General features: G+C 45.1%; 1 protein-coding gene across 1 annotated transcript in view; it reads right to left on the minus strand.

The window, feature by feature from the left end:
• PLEKHA3 (pleckstrin homology domain containing A3) overlaps positions 1 to 20,491 on the minus strand; it is a 45,679-nt gene that overhangs the window by 15,751 nt on the left and 9,437 nt on the right. The window contains exons 2-3 of the mRNA XM_040357656.1: positions 8,072 to 8,188; positions 3,368 to 3,523 (exon numbers count right to left, since the gene is read on the minus strand). Coding sequence (XP_040213590.1) covers positions 3,368 to 3,523; positions 8,072 to 8,188 — 273 coding nt within the window. The remainder of the gene's footprint in view (positions 1 to 3,367; positions 3,524 to 8,071; positions 8,189 to 20,491) is intronic.

Raw genomic sequence — 20,491 nt, forward strand, 5'->3', positions numbered from 1 at the left:
CGAAGATTGCAGAAAGACAAGGAACATGTTCTTCTGCCCATCTTAAGATGCGATTCACCTCCTTCTGGGCGCCTTGAGTTCGGGTGCCTCCTTGGTGATTGATATAAGCTACTGCTGTAGCATTGTCGGATTGAATCCGAACTGGGTGACCATCTAACCTGCTTATCCAGGTTTTGAGGGCTAAGTATACCGCCTGGATATATCTGTTCCAGGCAGCTAAGATGCTGCCTTGAAGTAGTCTTGAATGAAACTGTGCATAAGGGAGGCTACCATCTTGCCTAAAAGCCTCATGCAAATGCGGATTGAAGGTCTCTTCTTTGCCTTGACCTTGTGGATCAGGTCCTTTAGCGACTTGAACTTTGATTCTGGTAAGAATACCCGGCTTTGGGCTGTGTCTATGATCATGCCCAGATACTCTACCCTTCTTTGGCCTTGTAGAGTGGATGTTTGTAAGTTTACAATCCATCCTAAGTGCTCCAGGTATTTTATAGTGGTGAGCACTGCATGGTCCAATCCTGCCACGGACTGATCTATTACAAGCAGATCGTCTAGATAGGCTGTTATCTTTATGCCTTGTGCTCTTAGATTGCCCAACAAAGGAGCTAGTACCTTTGTGAATACCCTGGGTGCTGTGGCCACCCCAAAGGGTAGGGCCACAAATTGAAAGTGGCGATCTTCTACCGCAAACCTCAAAAACTTTTGGTGAGCGGGATGGATAGATACATGAAGATATGCATCCTTGATATCTATGGACGCCATAAATTAATCGCCTTGTAGGGAGGCGGCTACTACTCGAATAGTTTCCATTCGGAAATGGCGAATGTTCAGAAACTGATTTAACGTTCTTAGATTTAGAATGGGTCTGACGTCTCCATTCGGTTTTGGGATCACAAAGAGGTTTGAGTACCCTTGAGTATCCTTTAGGGGTACCTCTGTGATCACCCCTTGGGATAGTAGGTGAATAAATCCTTTGAAAAAGGGTGCTCTTTTTAGAGGATCCTTGGAGAGTCTTGAGCTTCGGAACTGGGAAGATAGGATTTCCTGAAATTCCAACTTGTACCCCAGGGATACTGTGGATACTACCCATCTGTCCTGAATTTTCGTCTGCCATGCTGCTGAAAACTGACGAAGCCGTCCCCCCACTCGGCCGAGCGGGGGCGCCTCTTCATGCAGAGGCTTTGGGGTTCTGCTTATTAGCTTTTGAGCCCCACTGCTTCTTGTTTCTTTGGGCCTGGTCTTCCTTGGTCTTTGTGGCTGGCTGAAGATGCCGTCTCCACTTGCTGGAAGTAGATTTACCAGGAGCCGGGGAGAGAGAACAATTAAAACAAGGACGCTTGTTTTTCTTCTTCTCTGGTTATAGGGTAGTTTTTCCGCTAGATATCTTTTGGATATACTTTTCCAAATCCTCCCCAAAAAGGTGTTCTCCATGAAAGGGGAAACTCGCCAGAAGCTTTTTACAGGGTGCCTCTGCAGACCAATGCTTTAGCCAAAGGATTCTGTGCATATGCACCAGCTTGAGTGCAAGACGAGATGCTTGCAGGATGAAATCTCTCATAGCATCTATTGTAAAGCATAAAGCTTTAGGCAAATCTTCCCAAGCCTTGGACTGCTCTGGAGTCAATTCCTTCAGTCCCTCTTTTATCTGGTGTTTGATGACCAGACACATGCCTACTGCTGCAACCGCAGGTTGGGCAACTGATCCTGCAAGCAGGAAGGAAGATTTAAACAAGGATTCCAGCTTTTTATCTGAAGGATCCTTGAATATCTGAACGTCATCCACTGGACAAGTCAGGTTCTTATTTACAGAAGATATAGCTGCATCTACAGCAGGCAGACTACATTTCTTTGTAAACTCTTCCTCCATGGGATAAAGAATATTCAACTTCTTAGGAGGAGAGAAATGTTTGTCTGGGTGTAACCAGTCTGCAAACATTAGCTTTTTTAGCATGGGATGAATAGGAAAAGAGTTTGTACTCTGCAGGGTCTTTAACGAGCCCAGGGAGGAGACAGGTGATTCAGTTAACCCTGAAGGAGGTAACCTGAATGTAGTATGTACGACTTCAGCGTAATATTGTACCTGCGACTTTAGCATCTGAGATGCAGAGAAGGGTTCCTCTGAAAAGCCTGATCCATCCGACTTCTCTGCAGGTGAAATCTCATCCGCTTCAGATCTGTCTGAAAGAGGATCAATAAAGTTTTCCCATTGCTGCAAAAAAAGTGTCTTTAGTAGCATATGCAGGCCCAGGTGCCACTGGAGAAACTCCTGAACGTGGCGACGGCTCCTCCTGAACTGGTAAATTAATAGTTACAGGGGAGGAAGGTACCGAGCATGTGCGGCCAGAGCCTCCTGTCTCAGGCGGCGCTGTTTTCTTGCTCCTAGTCCCTGATCCCTTTTTAGTGGAAGACATATTACTGAGCAAGACGCAGAGGTACCAAAATGCATCTACTGCTGTGCCGAGTTTAAAGGGGTTGTAAATGAAAAAAAAATTCATAATAAGCATCCTTTGTGTTATTAATAAAGGAATTGTCAAAAACTGTCTGTGTTTTTATTTCTTTTTGACATATTTTTTGGGTGAATGAGTGGGGGTTCAATGTACCCCATATGCATTCACATAGGGGAGGGGGCTGGGATCCCTTCCTGATTCTGATAAGCCCCCTGCCCGCAGACCTCCACATCCATCACCCAGGGTTGTGGGGAAGAGGCCCTTGTCCCCATCATTATGGGGACAATGTGCTAAGGGGTGGGGGGGGGGGCACTCACTCGCCCCCCCCCCCTTCCTTTCCGCTGATGAGTCATCTGTTGTTGAGGACACAAAAAATGTACATATGAACTGCATCTAAAATCGCGGAGGGGAAATTCGCACAGGACATGTCTTAGTTTCCCTTAGTTAAGATACCAGCACCTGGACCGGAAGGGGATTGTAGAATCGGCTCTGGTGAGGACAGTGCTGACAACTAGAGATGTTCGGGATCCCACCTGCCTGATCCTGCCAGGAAGCCGACACTGCACAAGGCTAATCACAGGCAGTGAGACATTTCTTTGGTCTGTGCAGCTGCGGACCGGGAAATGTCTCACTGCCCGTGATTAGCCGTGTGCAGTGTCAGCTTCCTGGTGGGATCTCAAACACACGCAAGCCCTTCCCTAATGACAACTACATCTGTATTATACTCTGGATAGCCATATGCTGTAAATTACAGCTGTGTAAGTGTCCTTAGAAAGGAAGCTCTACTTTCCTTGGCAGCCTTAAAGGTATTTGGGATAATAAACTAACATTAGGTAGAAGGAGGCTTGATGTGCTTAGCAGAACGCTACCCACTAAAAGACAGCATGGAGGGTTACTGTAGTCTATGAACCTGAACTACTTACCTTTCTCTTTCCTGGTCCTGTTATCAGCCAGGCAGGCCTTAGAGCTCCCCAAAGCTACTAACCACCTCTGCCTTTCTGCAGCATTTACAGCCTTGACATAGAAGTGTTGTTCTCCAGGGATGATGAGCTCCATCCTGGAGTTGTCTGTTGAGTGAACTGCAAAGACAAGTTGGAACAATACGATAAAGCATTTTCTTCATTAGGAACACACATTTTTTAAAATGTCAACATTTTACTTACAGTGAGGAAAATAAGTATTTGAACACCCTGCTATTTTGCAAGTTCTCCCACTTGGAAATCATGGAGGGGTCTGAAATTGTCATCGTAGGTGCATGTCCACTGTGAGAGACATAATCAAACATTTTTTTTCCAGAAATCACAATTTATGATGTTTTAACTATTTATTTGTATGATACAGCTGCAAATAAGTATTTGAACACCTGTCTATCAGCTACAATTCTGACCCTCAAAGACCTGTTAGTCTGCCTTTAAAATGTCCACCTCCACTCCATTTATTATCCTAAATTAGATGCACCTGTTTGAGGTCATTAGCTGCATAAAGACACCTGTCCACACCTGTGAACTACTAACATGGCCAAGACCAAAGAGCTGTCCAAAGACACTAGAGACAAAATTGTACACCTCCACAAGGCTGGAAAGGGCTACGGGGAAATTGCCAAGCAGCTTGGTGAAAAAAGGTCCACTGTTGGAGCAATCATTAGAAAATGGAAGAAGCTAAACATGACTGTCAATCTCCCTCGGACTGGGGCTCCATGCAAAATCTCACCTCGTGGGGTCTCAATGATCCTAAGAAAGGTGAGAAATCAGCCCAGGACTACACGGGAGGAGCTGGTCAATGACCTGAAAAGAGCTGGGACCACCGTTTCCAAGGTTACTGTTGGTAATACACTAAGACGTCATGGTTTGAAATCATGCATGGCACAGAAGGTTCCCCTGCTTAAACCAGCACATGTCAAGGCCCGTCTTAAGTTTGCCCATGGCCATTTGGATGATCCAGAGGAGTCATGGGAGAAAGTCATGTGGTCAGATGAGACCAAAATAGAACTTTTTGGTCATAATTCCACTAACCATGTTTGGAGGAAGAAGAATGATGAGTACCATCCCAAGAACACCACCCCTACTGTGAAGCATGGGGGTGGTAGCATCATGCTTTGGGGGTGTTTTTCTGCACATGGGACAGGGCGACTGCACTGTATTAAGGAGAGGATGACCGGGGCCATGTATTGCGAGATTTTGGGCAACAAACTCCTTCCCTCAGTTAGAGCTTTGAAGATTGGTCGAGGCTGGGTCTTCCAACATGACAATGACCCAAAGCACACAGCCAGGATAACCAAGGAGTGGCTCTGTAAGAAGCATATCAAGGTTCTGGCGTGGCCTAGCCAGTCTCCAGACCTAAACCCAATAGAGAATCTTTGGAGGGAGCTCAAACTCCGTGTTTCTCAGCGACAGCCCAGAAACCTGACTGATCTAGAGAAGATCTGTGTGGAGGAGTGGGCCAAAGTCCCTCCTCCAGTGTGTGCAAACCTGGTGAAAAACTACAAGAAACGTTTGACCTCTGTAATTGCAAACAAAGGCTACTGTACCAAATATTAACATTGATTTTCTCAGGTGTTCAAATACTTATTTGCAGCTGTATCATACAAATAAATAGTTTAAAAAAATCATACATTGTGATTTCTGGATTTTTTTTTTGATTATGTCTCTCACAGTGGACATGCACCTACGATAACAATTTCAGACCCCTCCATGATTTCCAAGTGAGAGAACTTGCAAAATAGCAGGGTGTTCAAATACTTATTTTCATCACTGTATGAATTGTTCCTGTTAGTCCTGAGAATTAGGCAACAATGGTTCTTTCAGTCCATAAGCAAAAATCATGAGAGAAACTGTACAGGTCAGGGGAAAGTTTGTGATTTATTTAATGAGAGATCCGCAGATGTACAGCCAGCCAAAGCCACAGTCCTATTATAGCTTTTGTGACCAACTGCAGAAAACTATAATCAGGCGTATAGGGAGCAACCAACACAAAGGAAGAGGTTCTCTAGCAAAAAGGAATACCTATTACAATTATACCCTTTCCCATGAGAAAATATTTATTGTATGCAAGTATAACAAATACTGAGCCAAACCAGTCAAGCGACTCACTTGGCTTAGAGGACTTTAAAATCAAATCCACCAATCACACTGCAATGGTAAAATGCTTGTAAAGTCTAGGGGTAAAGGAATAATTAGTAATACCCTCCATCTGTGTAACTGGCCTCCCACAGTTTTGCCCTCACAATCCCAAACCTTTTTGGCACCAGGGAGTGGTTATGTGCAAGCCAATTTTTCCAGGGACCCTTGGGCTTTCACGTCGGTCCTCAGCCCCCCTTCACATCCCAAGCCCTCAACATTAAAGGGGACTGCACTGTAAGGGGGCATCGGGATGTAAAGGGGACTGCACTGTAAGGGAGCATCGGGATGTAAAGGGGATTTCACTGTAAGGGGGCATCGGGATGTAAAGGGGACTGCACTTTTAAGGGGGCATCAGGATGTAAAGGGGATTTCACTGTAAGGGGGCATCAGGATGTAAAGGGGATTTCACTGTAAGGGGGCATCAGAATGTAAAGGGGATTTCACTGTAAGGGGGCATCAGGATGTAAAGGGGATTTCACTGTAAGGGGGCATCAGGATGTAAAGGGGATTTCACTGTAAGGGGGCATCAGGATGTAAAGGGGATTTCACTGTAAGGGAGCATCGGGATGTAAAGGGGACTGCACTGTAAGGGGGCATCAGGATGTAAAGGGGACTGCACTGTAAGGGGGCATCAGGATGTAAAGGGGATTTCACTGTAAGGGGGCATCAGGATGTAAAGGGGATTTCACTGTAAGGGGGCATCAGGATGTAAAGGGGATTTCACTGTAAGGGGGCATTGGGATGTAAAGGGGATTGCACTGTAAGGGGGCACTGTGATGTGAAGGGGACTGCACTGTAAAGGGGGCACTGTGATGTGAAGGGGACTGCAATGTAAAGGTGGCGCTGTGATGTGAAGGGGACTGCACTGTAAAGGGGGTACTGACATGTGAAGGGGACTGCACTATAAAGGGGGCACTGACATGTGAAGGGGACTGCACTGTAAAGGGGGCACTGTGATGTGAAGGGGACTGCACTGTAAAGGGGGTACTGACATGTGAAGGGGACTGCACTGTAAAGTGGGAATGTGATGGGAAAGGGACTGCACTGTAAAGGGGCACTGTGATGTGAAGGGGACTGCACTGCAATGGGGGCACTGTGATGTGAAGGGGACTGCACTGTAATGGGGGCACTGTGATGTGAAGGGGACTGCACTGTTAAAGGGGCACCTGTGATGTGAAGGGGCACTGTGATGTGAAGGGGACTGAACTGTAAAGGGGCACTGTGATGTGAAGGAAACTGCAATAATTAGTTCCCCTTTGCAGTGTAGTCCCCATTATATTACAGTTCCCTTAGCACTCACAGTCCCCCCTACACAGTGCCCCTTGCAGTCATTGCCCCCCCCCCCCCACTTCCTCTGTAACCTCACTGCCCCCTATCATTCTCTGCCTCTCCTGCACAGTCCTAGCTTTGGCAGTGCAGAGGCAGTTATCAGCCTGTGTGTCCTCTTCCAGGTCTCCCGCCCCGCTAATAATGTCATCCTATCAGCAGAGCAGGAGGAGCTGCAGATCTGGACTCTTGTTAATATGAACAATGCACAAATTCGCCAGCACACCACGGATCTTCTAATGTAGTCCAAAGCTAATCCAGTCACTACAGCACCCACTACAGACGAGCCTTGTGATCCAGGAATGTGTGCGATGGTAACAGACAAGACTGGTAACATAAAAAGACTCCGCTCTCTGTCCAGATCTACAGTTCTTCCTGTCTCATGCACTGCTGATTAAATGACATCATCGGCAGGGCAGGTGACCCAGGAGAAGACACACAGGTTAAGTGGCACGACCGCACAGCAGGTAGTGAGTGGCCACCATGGTACAAGATTGATAGTCTCGTCTGGACCGCGGTCGCCATTCACCCACTGCTGTGCGACCCGCCTATCAACAGGCCGTGGACTACTACCGGTTTGTGGCCTGAGGGGGGGGGGGGGTTGGAGACTCCTGCTCCAAGGCACTCCAAACCCCAGTTGCACACTTACTTCTTCACATACAATGCAGGACTAAAAGCCCTGCATTGCACATGGTGACGCCGGGGGGCTGCCCACAGATTGGGGAGTCACAGGGAAGAGGAAAGCGCTGGAGGAAAAAATACAGCCTCTTCCTTTACTCCTTATTGTTCTTGAGAATTTAACCCTTGCAGTGCAGGGGGGGGGGCAGTGTAAGAGCTTTTTTTTTTGCGGCCCAGAGTTGGATGTTAATATTTATGCTTTCGTGTTGCATTTCACCACATGGGAAAGCACATTAAAATGTGTAAAACCTAAATAATTGGCATTTATTTTGCTAAACCACTGTTTATCATAAACAACCACTGTGCTTTTTTCTTTTCATAAAAAATAAAAATACAATTTTTTTTTCTTTTTTATCCTTTGCATCATCTTCAGTGCTGATCACCCGCAGCCTTTATAACCACTTCCCATCTACAGTACATGTGACCGATTACTATGAATCGATGATTTTTACATTTTGTCGCTGTATTCCACAGCAAGTTGAAGAATAATCATGAATTTCTTACCTTTAATTTCACAGACAGCCATTTTAATACTTCCTTTGCTGCCTTTACAGACATCATCTTGGGAATCATAGTATGAAAGAATACCATTGTCTAAAACAAACCAGCGAGGCTGCCAACCTGAAAACAATCAAACAGTTTTATGAGGATTTCCAGAATATGCAAGTTTTTTTTTTTTCCAAAAGACTAAAATCAAATATTAATACATGCTATACCACTGTAAAAAAAAAAAAAAAAAAATGTTGTTGATTGTTAACTCTTCATTTACCTTACAACTCTGCAATAGGATTATGACAAATCTGTATCTACATTACTGTTGGGGACAGGAATAGTCAAATCTGTATTTACTATATGCCACTGTAAGTACAATAAATGTAAATCTGTCATGAGGCACGTGAAACTGGCATTACTGAGTACTTTCTAAAAATGCTAGTTGCAGGGTGGATACAAATAAAAATATATTTTTTAATAATAATAATAATAAAAAAAAACGTTATTGTTTTTTTATTTAAAATCCGATTTTTTTTTTTTTACAAATTTTATTTAATAAAATGCTTTTGGAGTAAAAATCTAACTCAAGGCCCCTTTCACACTGGAGCGTTTTTTGGGCGTTTTGGCCTGTAAAGCACCCGAAAGAAGCCTCATCTGCAATCCCAATGTGAAAAACGCTGGTAAAGTGCCGCTAAGACCCCTTTCACACTGGGGCGTTTTTCAGGCGCTTTGGCGTTAAAAAAAAGCTCCCTCAATGGGAAGGGGGCTTTAGGAGTGGTGTATTTAGGAGTGGTGCCGAATCACAAAAACGGGCTGGGTCCTTTACCTGCATTTTGGTCCAGGTCTTAAGTGGTTAAATTTACTTGATTTCAATTAAATCCACCCTGGCTAATTGACTGTTTGAAGTAGTAGTAAACTCTGTACTACCACTTGTACCTACAGATAAGACTTTAATAAGGCTTACCTGTAAATACAGTGAATATCTCCTAAACTTGAACAGTTTAGGAGATATTCAGAGTGCATGCAGCCAATGGTCTCATCGGCGCATGCACTCTGAACATCTGGCTTACAGTGCTGCTGTTCCGTCAGAATCAGCGACCCGTCAGATTAGGTAACGAAAGCGACACTCTGTCACCTGCGCATGCGTTTCACCGCTACCAGGTTTGCTCATCTGACAGAACACCTGCAGTCAGAAGGCGACAGCGGACATCTTGGTACACCCAGCTACATCTTGAATTTCACAGTCATTTTAGCAAAAGTGAGTGTACAGTATATAAATAAATATAGTATATTGACATCTATGATGCCGTTTGGATGTTTAATATTGAAAGCTTACAGGTTTAGCGCTGTGCAGTGCGGGGTGTAACAACATGGCCCCTGCCACCTTCCTACTGCTGCTTTCCAGCTTCTTTCAATATGTAACATCCAAAAGAGCATCACAGATGTCAACATACTATATTTATTTCTATATGCTCACTTTATTGCTAAAATTACTCTGAAATTCAAGACGCAGCTGGGTGTAGAAAGATGTCCGCTGCCGCATTTTCTGACTGCAGGTGTTCTGTCAGATGAACCAACCTGGTAGTGTTGGAACGCATGCACAGGTGACGGAATGTCACTTCCGTTACCTAATCTGACGGGTTGCCAATTCTGACAGGACACCGGACCTTCAGAGCCCGTGCTGGAAACGGCAGCTCCCATGCATGCATGTATGTCATCGTGGCTCTGGCCAATCACATAGCTGGAGCTCACGAACCTGAAAGACAGATGGGGTAACATGTCAGTCCTCTCAGTGGTGATTTTACAGAGCTGGAGGGCTTCATTCCAAGGTGAGTATTTTATCATTTGCTAGTATGCGATGCATACTAGCACATTATGCCATTGCCTTGCAGTTTTTATTTGTTTTTAAATCGCTTTAATTTGATCACCTCTCAGCCTTAAAAGGGTGCCTAGATTTGCCTGCCCCAGCCTCCAATGTCTTGAAATTGCTGCCAAACGCTGGGCCATTCTGACAGTACTGAAGCTCGCATGCATATCATACATGCAGAATTTTTCTGTTTTGTACTGACAGTCTCTAATTCAGTGATTCACTAGCACAAAACTAGTACTGTATGTATATCAGTATTGTCGGAGAGATGGTAAAGTCGTCATCAGCAGAATATCACCTAAGAAGGCTATTTTTGACGTTGGTCAAGTTGGTTGCTAGGATGCCAACAGGACACAGGGGGCCACCTGCACCATAACAACCAATGACTGTGCCACAGGGCTGCCTGCACCCTAGCAACAAAGGATTGTGCGTCAGGGACAGACTGCACCCTAGCAGCAAAGGATGTTGCATGGCGAAGGCCACCTGCGTCCTAGCAACAATGGATGCTGTGTGGCAAATGTTCACACAGCATCCTTGGTAGCTACGATGCAGGTGGTTGGGCCACACTGCATCACTGCTTATTACAGTATAACATAAGTGGCCCCGTGGCTCTGAGATATTTTGGCTGCCCCACAGATGTGGCAACCTACTGTATGCTCTACGGCAGTAGACATATGCAATGGTAGACTGAAAATCCTTAGCCTCATCAATGGAGGGTGGAACAATCCACATAATTATTAATATGGAAATTCAGTAAAGTGTCGGTTGTATGTGTGCTTGGTTTTAATTATGATACGTTCGTTATTCACGCCTCTGCAGAAATTTAGACACGTCCTACACACCACATTCTTGAAAAATGGCTTTTGACTGCTGATCAACAACGTGTGCGTTTTAAGACACTATGGGCCAGATTCACGTAGATCCGGCGTAACTCTGTGGCGGCGTAACGTATGTCATTTACGTTACGTCGCCGCAAGTTTTACGGGCAAGTGCTTTATTCACAAAGCACTTGCCTGTAAAGTTGCGGTGGCGTAGCGTAAATCACCCGGCGCAAGCCCGCCTAATTCAAATTAGCCGGGTAGGGGGCGTGGAGCATTTAAATTAAGCACGTTCCTGCGCTGAACGTACTGCGCATGCGCCGGCCGCGACTGAATCCCAGTGCGCATGCTCCAAATGACGTCGGCAATTTGTCATGCTTTCGACGTTTATGCAAATTACGTCCATCCGTATTCGCGAACGACTTACGCAAACGACGTAAAAAATTCAAATTTCGTCGTGGGAACGACGACCATACTTAACATTGGCTGCGCCTCATAGACCCAGGGGTAACTATACGCCGGAAAATGCCGAACGCAAACGACGTAAAAAAAAAAAAGCGCCGGGCGGTCGTTCGTTTCTGAATCGGCGTAACTTCTCATTTGCATATTCGTCGCGTACAAATACGGAAGCGCCACCTAGCGGCCGGCCTGGAATTGCAGCCTAAGATCCGACGGTGTAAGTCACTTACACCTGTCGGATCTTAGGGATATCTATGCATAACTGATTCTATGAATCAGTCGCATTGATCCGACCGTCGGAACTCAGAGATACGACGGCGTATCAGTAGATACGCCGTCGTATCTCTTTCTGAATCTGGCCCTATCTGACTTCCATGACATCAAATAGGTCCATGAAGTTTGAAGGATCAGCTTGAAAATGGGACTAGTAAGTCAATGATGTCTGGATCAGCATCTATTTTTCAAAAATGTGTGTTGGGTGTGTCTAAGCCCCTGCAGCAGAGGAAATAACGCATACAGTATATCATAATGAAACCACACGTGTAACAGACACTTTACCGACTTCCCTAATCACAATCATGTGGATTGATCCTCGCTCTGGTGATGAGGCCAAGAACCTTTCAATCTACCCTCATATTATTCCATCAATATACATAAACAGTGTAGCTTTGGAAAGTGGCAATATGCAGACTGTCCCAGGTGGCACAAAACCGCAGTAATAGTAGAAAATGTTCCCACTATAGCGCTTGCTTTATTTTCTGAACATAATGCAACAGTTTGTTACAAGCAACAGCTTTGCTTCAAACGACAGCAATAATCTGTACTCACATATGTCTTTGTCAATCATCCCCATTAACCACTTAAAGCCGAGTTCCATCCGTTTTTTAGTTTATTAAAAGCCAGCAGCTACAAAAAGTGTATCTGCTGACTTTTACTAAACAGACACTTACCTGACCCACGGTCCAGCGACGCGGCCGCCTGAAGCCTCGCTCTTCTCCCCACTCCTTTACACGGCACCGTCACGCCGTGGGCAGCCAGCCAGCCGTGCTGCGCTCTGGGCACGTGCTGCGGTCTGCTGTTGGCCAGGCAATCTTCTGGGACCTGTGATGTGTCCCAGAAGATTGCAGGGAAGAAGGGGCCACCTAGGAGGAGAGGAGTCGTCGTCTAGGCAGCCAAGAAGCGGAAGGAGGAAGTCCCTCTAAAAGAAGGTACCCACTCTTCCCCAAAAAAAATGATATGCCAAATTTTTAGCGACATTGCGGCAGACAGATCGGACACTTTTGACACTATTTTGGGACCATTCACATTTATACAGCGATCAGAGCTAAAAATAGCCACTGCTTACTGTATAAATGTAACTGGTAGGGAAGAGGTTAACACTAGTGTGCGATCAAGGGTTTACGTGTTCCCTAGGGAGGGGTTTCTAACTTTTCTAACTGTGAGGGCAGTGTTCTGACGAGAGGAGGAGACAGATTGCTGTTCCTGATCACTAGGATCCGCAGATCTCTCTCCTCCCCCTGTGAGAAAGGGGGATGTCTGTTTACATTGACAGATCCCCATTCTGGCTCTCTGAGGAGCGGTTGCCGGTGGCCAGCAGACATCGCAGACAGATTTCCAAGCAGAATATTGCCCAAAGCATCACACTGCCTCCCCTAGCTTGCAATAAATGTATCATGTTCCCATCTCTTCCCCAGGTAAGTGACACACATGCACTCAGCCATCCACATGATATAAAACAGGGTTTGACAAATTTGCTTGGAATCTAGGAGCCAGCTAAAAAAGTTAGGAGCCAGAAACTCGCCCCATCCCGCCGAGCTTGCGCGCAGAAGCGAACGCATACGTGAGCAGCGCCCGCATATGAAAGCGGTGTTCAAACCACACATGTGAGGTATCGCCGCGATCATTAGAGCGAGAGCAATAATTCTAGCCCTACTGTAACTCAAAACATGCAACCTGTAGAATTTTTTAAACGTCGCCTATGGAAATTTTAAAGGGTAAAAGTTTGTCGCCATTCCACGAGCAGATGCAATTTTGAAGTGTGACATGTTGGGTATCAATTTACTTGGCGTAACATTATCTTTCACAATATAAAAAAAATTGGGCTATGTGTATTTTTTCCCAAAAAAGTGCGCTTGTAAGACCGCTGCGCAAATATGGTGTGACAGAAAGTATTGCAACGACCGCCATTTTATTCTCTAGCGTGTTAGAATAAAAAATATATTCAATGTTTGGGGGCTCTAATTGGAGGGAAGGAGATGGCAATGAAAACACTGGGGAAGCTACATTAACATTGCTGGTTTACTTGTCATGCCAACGGCCACCACAAGATGGCGCCAGGTCACAGAAGGAAGCATAGGCCTGAAGAAGGCCGCGGCCTCAATTACCGTCCGGCGCGGCCTGACGCGATCGCGCGGCGTGGGAGCGCACAGAGACACAGGATGGGGTATCCTGCGTCTCCGTGCTCCCCCGCGATCGTGTCGGTAATTGAGGCCGCGGCTTTTAGCGGCCTTCTGCAGGCCTATGCTTCCTTTCCCCGGGCGCCAGGTCGCTAATTTTAGTCGCAATTGCGAGCGGGTGCCCCGGATTTTGTCGAACCCTGATATAAAAAAAGGTGGTTCATCAGACCAGGCCACCTTCTTCCATAATGGCTTGTCTAGCAGTTGTATATGCTACCCTGTTTCCCCAAAAATAAGACGTAGATTATTTTTTTTAATTGCTATCTTTGTCCCTGCTGTCTAAGCATAATAGGAGCAACAAGTTGCATTTTTCGGAATGTAAACATACAAGCTGTACAAGAACTAATTATGAAATGAAGACACAATCGCATTGCAAGTCAATAAACCACCTCTAGATAAAATCTAATAATGGAAAGAACCTTCTCTGCAAACAGCACAGCAAATCCAATTATGATATTAACATAGAACAGATTATCTTGGCTCCCAACACTGAGAAGCGATACAGAGCCTTTCATTGTCTGACAGGCACCCGACAATGCCATGTATATATGTGCCGGCCGCAGGTTTATTTTCCAATATTCCTCCTATCCAGGGCAATGCAGGTTAGACTTACCGAGACAAACTCAATCTGCAAAATGCTCCAGAAATGGAAAGTCTGTTAGCTAGATTCACGTAGGGTGTCCTAACTTTGCGGCGGCGTAGCTTAGCATGTTTACACTACGCCGCCGTAAGTTAGCTAGGCAAGTACATGATTCACAAAGTACTTGCCTGCTAAGTTACGGCGGCGTAGCGTAAATGCGGCGGGCGCAAGAGCGCCTAATTCAAATTCGACTGAGGGGGCGTGTTTTATGTTAATGGGGCTTGACCTGACGTGATTGACGTTTTTTTGGAACGGCGCATGCGCCGTCCGCCTACATTTCCCAGTGTGCATTGCGGCAATGTACGCCGCACGGGCCTATTGATTTCGACGTGGACGTAAATCCCTATTCAAGGACGACTTACGCAAACGACGTAAAATTTTCGAATTTCGAAGCGGGAACGGCGGCCATACTTTAACATTACTATTCCAGCTATTTGATGGAATATCTTTAGGCCTGATAAAGCGTTACGTAAACGGCATATCTGTACTTCGTCGGCCGGGCGTACGTTCATGAATAGGCGTATCTAGTGACTTACATATTCTACGCCGACCGCAATGGAAGCGCCACCTAGCGGCCAGCCTAAATATTGCACCCCAAGATAGGACGGCGCAGATTCAGAGTTAACTCTACCTGAATCTAGCTAGGTCTTTCCACATAAGATGGAATTCTAGATATTTTTACTTGCTGAGCGATAACAAAACAAGCCTAAAGCGATATTTAATATTCAGGTTTTATTTAAAGGATAAGCTCACCTTTGTAAAAAAAAAAAAAAAAAAAAAATATGCCAATGTTTTTGCAGGATTCCGGCCAAGCACATCCTGCATTTTTGGTTTCGGTACCAAAATATCCATTCGGTGCACCCCTACCGAGCCAGATCTCAATCCAGAAACGAGCACGAGAGCAGAGGCTCTCTCCCTCCTCACTGGCTCAGAAACAGCAGCAGAAGCCATTGGCTCACGCTGCTGTCAATCACAAGGATGAGGGAGTGGGCGGGGGAGGGGCAGGACCGAGCCGCCCAGTCTGTGTCTATAGATGTGTCTATAGACACAGACTGGATGGCTATATTTTCTAAATAGGTTACTTTAAGCTAGTGCATTGTTGGTTCACTTACCTTTTCCTTCCATTTCCCTTCTAAATGTTTTTTATATTTGTTTTCTTTGTCTGAATTTCTCACTTCCTGTTCCTCCTCGGTAAGGTGTTCAGTAAGCTGTTCTAAATGACTTTCCACCACTCGGATGATGGGGGCAAGCTTACTGAGGAGAAACAGGAAGTGATAAATTCAGACAAAGAAAAAAAACATTTAGAAGGGAAATCGAAGGAAAAGGTAAGTGAACCAACAATGCACTAGCTTAAAGGAACCTATTTAAAAAAAATAAAAGACGAAACTTTACAACCCCTTTAATGCATGGAATGCGTTAGAGCGATTGTAACGTCTCGTTTTCTTTTCATAACAAACATGTTATACTTACCGACTCTGTGTAATGGTTTTGCACAGAGCAGCCCAGATCCTCCTCTTCTTGGGTCCCTCTTTGGCTCTTCTGGCCCCTCCCTCCTGTCGAGTCCCCCTACAGCAAGCAGCTTACTATGGGGGCACCCAAGCCGAGCTTCAGCTTTGTGTGTCCATTCAGACACGGAGCTGCCGTTTTGGCACCAACCCCTCTCTCTCTCCTGATTGGCTGAGTGACTTTGATTGACAGCGTGGGAGCCAATGGCACACCTGCTGTGTCTCAGCCAATTAGGAGAGAAGGTCCCGGACAACCGAGGGACTCGTGGAAATCGCTGGACAAAGATGGGGCTCAGGTAAGTATTAGGGGGTGCTGGCGAGGGTGCTACACACAGAAGGCTTTTTTATCTAAATGCAAAAAAAAAAACTGCCTTTACAAGAAATGTTTTAGCTTTCGAACCACTTTGAGAATTGCCTTGTCTTTGTGTTGAGGCTGCGCTGATGTAAATAGGCCCTTAGCGGTCTCATCATTGCCAAGTTTCTGCTGGGGTGTTGTAAGACACACGTGAACAAAAAAAGTCAGGGCTGTAGTATGTAAAAGGTCAAATGCACACTTGAAAATGATTCTGAAAACTGCTGATGCAAAGCATTTCACAGACAAGGAAATTGGTGATTGTTCAGATTAGGTGATTACTCAAGAACACAATGCAGACTTTTCTGTGGTTAAGACAAAAAAATTACTGCTAAAGGGACAGGGGTCACAGCCATGGCTGGGCCTCCATTTAATGTGAAACTGAACAAAAAAAAAGTAAAGTTTTGCTATATTAGAGAGAACATACATGAATGTAAATTGTGCCCAAGCAGTACCCTGATAAATGTACATTTTGTCTGGAATTTCTCCTAAAAAAAAGCAATGCACTCCCTGGTATGCGAGTGTGCCTAGGCTCCCCTGTGCCTCATAGCTGTATATCTGCAGTGTAAGACAGGGTTTGACAAATTTGCTTGGAATCTAGGAGCCAGCTAAAAAAGTTAGGAGCCAGAAAACGCACCCCGTCCCGACGAGCTTGCACGCAGAAGCGAACACATACGTGAGCAGCGCCCGCATATGTAAACGGTGTTCAAACCACACATGTGAGGTATCACCGCGATTGGTAGAGCGAGAGCAATAATTCTAGCCATAGACCTCCTCTAACTCAAAACATGCAACCTGTAGATTTTTTTAAACGTCGCCTATGAAGATTTTAAAGGGTAAAAGCTTGTCGGCATTCCACGAGCGGACGCAATTTTGAAGCGTGACATGTTGGGTATGAATTTACTCGGCGTAACATTATCTTTCATAATATTAAAAAAAATGGGGATAACTTTACTGTTGTCTTATTTTTTAATAAAAAAAAGTGTAATTTTTTCCCAAAAAAGTGTGCTTGTAAGACAGCTGCGCAAATACGGTGTGACAGAAAGTATTTCAATGATCGCCATTTTATTCTCTAGGGTGTTAGGATAACAAATATATATAATGTTTGGGGGTTCTAATTAGAGGGAAGAAGATGGCATTGAAAAATAGTGAAAAATGACATTAGAATTGCTGTTTAACTTGTAATGCTTAACTTGTAATACCAACGGCCACCACCAGATGGCGCCAGCTCACATCTGGTGGTAATAACTTGTAATACCAACGGCTCACCACCAGATGGCGCCACCTTCCAAGCCAAGACGCCAGGACACTATTTCTAATCGCCATGGCGACCTGGCGACCGGGATTTGTCGAACCCTGGTGTAAGATCTATGGCACTGCTGCCTCCGATTTCTAGTTTTAAAAGATTTGTTACTATTTCTCTGCTCATTGTTCTCCTTGCTGGAGACTGCGATACAATGAAGACTTTACGGAGGTTCTAACCCTTTCCCATACTGGACCGAAAAACAAAAAGGTTTTTGTTGGGCACTATAATTGTATATAAAGTACAAAATGGGCATTCATTTCAAAGTAAAAACAGAATTCTTACACATACAATCATACTTTCTCTAAATCAGTAGGACAACCTAGCAATACCTAGACAGAACGAGGACGATTCACTAAAGGAATCTTCACACAAAAAGAATGTTTGAATATTCACTCATGTGAAAAGCAAATTTCTGTTTAGGCCTCATTCACACTTGCAATTATCGACGATGATTGGCCCTGGACACTGAGGGCCAGATCCACGTAGCGGGTCGTAATTTTAGTCCGGCGTAGCGTATACTAGTAACGCTACTCTGCCGCAACTTGGAGAGGCAAGTGCTGTATTCACAAAGCACTTGCCTCTAAAGTTACGGCGGCGTAGCGTAAATCTGCCGGCGTAAGGGCGCGGAATTCAAATGTTAAAGATGTGGGCATGTTTTATGTTAATTTTACTTGACCCGACGTAAATGATGTCTTTTTTGAACAGCGCATGCGCCGTCCGTGGGGGTATCCCAGTGCGCATGCTCGAAATTAACCCGCAACAAGCCAATGTTTACGACGTGAACGTCATTCTACGCAAAGCCCTATTCGCGAACGACTTACGCAAACTACGTAAAATTTTCAAAATTCGACGTGGGAACGACGTCCATACTTAACATAGTATACGCCTCATATAGCAGGGGTAACTATACGCCGAAAAAAGGCTTACGGAAACGACATAAAAAAAATGCGCCGGCCGGACGTTCGTGGATCACCGTATCTAGCTAATTTGCATACTCAACGCGGAAATCGACGGAAACGCCACCAGCGTAAATATGCACCTAAGATCCGACGGCGTACTAAGACGTACGCCAGTCGGATCGAGCCCTCATTCAGTCATATCTTGTTTTGTAGATACAAAACAAAGATACGACAGGGGATCTTAGAAATTACGCGGCGTATCCATAGATACGCCGGCGTAATTTCTTTGTGGATCTGGCCCTGAGAGTCTGAGTCCAGGGTCAATCATCACAGGTAATCACTCCATGAGCGATTACATGCAAGCAGCCACAATTAGCCTCCCATTGCTTTTAATAGTGTAATAGGTCACAGAGAGAACCATATGAACAATCTTTAGGAGTTCAAAGTCTTTATTGTACCGCAAGCTGAGATAACATGCAATTTCACAGTAACCATGAGATAAAACAAAGTTCAGGAATATTCCTTTATCCCATTGTTTTGAAAATCTATGTACACTACAAACTGTATAATTGAATTGGTTCTGATATCGCCGTTTTACTAACCCGACAGCTTATTAGGAAACCTTCATTTTGTTTGCAAATATTAAAGATTCTAACTACCAGCATGAATAAGTCTTTACATTTAAAGAGCACATGTCATTTCAGATCCATCATGGCAGCGCCTGTTCATGGGCATCCACTCACCTGCTGCCGCCACGTCCCTCACCTTGTTGTGTCACTGCTCCATCACCAACCGACCCATTAAAGTGAATGGGACTGTTGGTGAGTCAACAGCGGGCGTCAGAGATGACAGTTGCTCTTTAACCACTTAAGACTCGGACCAAAATGGAGCGACAATTTTGGAAAAAAAAAATGAAAATTTTTTACTTTTTACTATAATAAATATACCCCCAAAATATATAAAAAAAAAAAAATTTTCCTCAGTTTAGACCGATACGTATTCTTCTACATATTTTTTGTAAAAAAAACAAAAAAAATAAATAAATCGCAATAAGCGTTTATTGATTGGTTTGTGCAAAAGTTATAGCGTTTACAAAATAGGGGGTAGTTTTATGGCATTTTTATTAATATTTTTTTTTTTACTAGTAATGGCGGCGATCATCGATTTTTTTTTGGTACTGCGACATTATGGCGGACACTTCGGACACTTTTTTGGGACCATTGGCATTTTTATAGCGATCAGTGCTATAAAAATGCATTGATTACTATAAAAATGCCACTGGCAGGGAAGGGGTTAACACTAGGGGGCAGGGAAGGGGTTAGGCATGTTCCCTGGGTGTGTTCTAACTGTAGGGGGGGTGGACTCACTAGGGGAAATGACTGATCGCTGTTCATACATTGTATGAACAGACGATCAGGCATTTCTCCCCTGACAGGACCGAGAGCTGTGTGTTTACACACACAGCTCCCGGTTCTCGCTCTATAATGAGTGATCGCGGGTGCCCGGCGGTTATCACGACCGGGCAGGAGCGAGCTGGCGGCGCACGTGCGTGCCCCTAGTGGCCGGTTCAACTGCCGACGTAGAGCTACGGGCTCTCGCGCAGGAGAGCCGAACTGCGCCGGCTGGTCGGCTTTACAACCCCTTTAAGGGGAGCGGAAGAACCATGGCCGAACTGCCTATTTTTATCATATGTTTGCTGTGACTGCCTATCACATGATCAATAACCCAGACTTTCATAATTTAGAGCCCTTTAACTCTTTCCCACCCATGCTATAGCTAAAAGATGTGCTCGGACAGCATGGTCTGTGATCGCCGAATCCTTCAGACTCAGCTGATCACAGATGGGGTAAAGGGCCAATCACAGCGGCCTTTTACCATGTGATCAGCTGGCAGCCAATGATTAAATAGAAGCCGGTTATCAGATCCCCCCCCCCCCATGCGCGATTTTACCTCGATTTCGCGGCTGCGATTTTGCCGCGATTTCGGCCGCAATTTAATGTAAATCGCAGCCCGAAATCGCAAAAAGTAGTACAGGAACTACTTTTTGAAATCGCAGATGCGGCGTCGCACTGATTAGGACAGTGCCATTGCCGACAATTGCTGCCGATTTGAGATGCGATTTGACATGTC

This window comes from Rana temporaria, chromosome 6, assembly GCF_905171775.1.
Source record: "Rana temporaria chromosome 6, aRanTem1.1, whole genome shotgun sequence".
NCBI classification, from domain to species: Eukaryota; Metazoa; Chordata; class Amphibia; order Anura; family Ranidae; genus Rana; species Rana temporaria.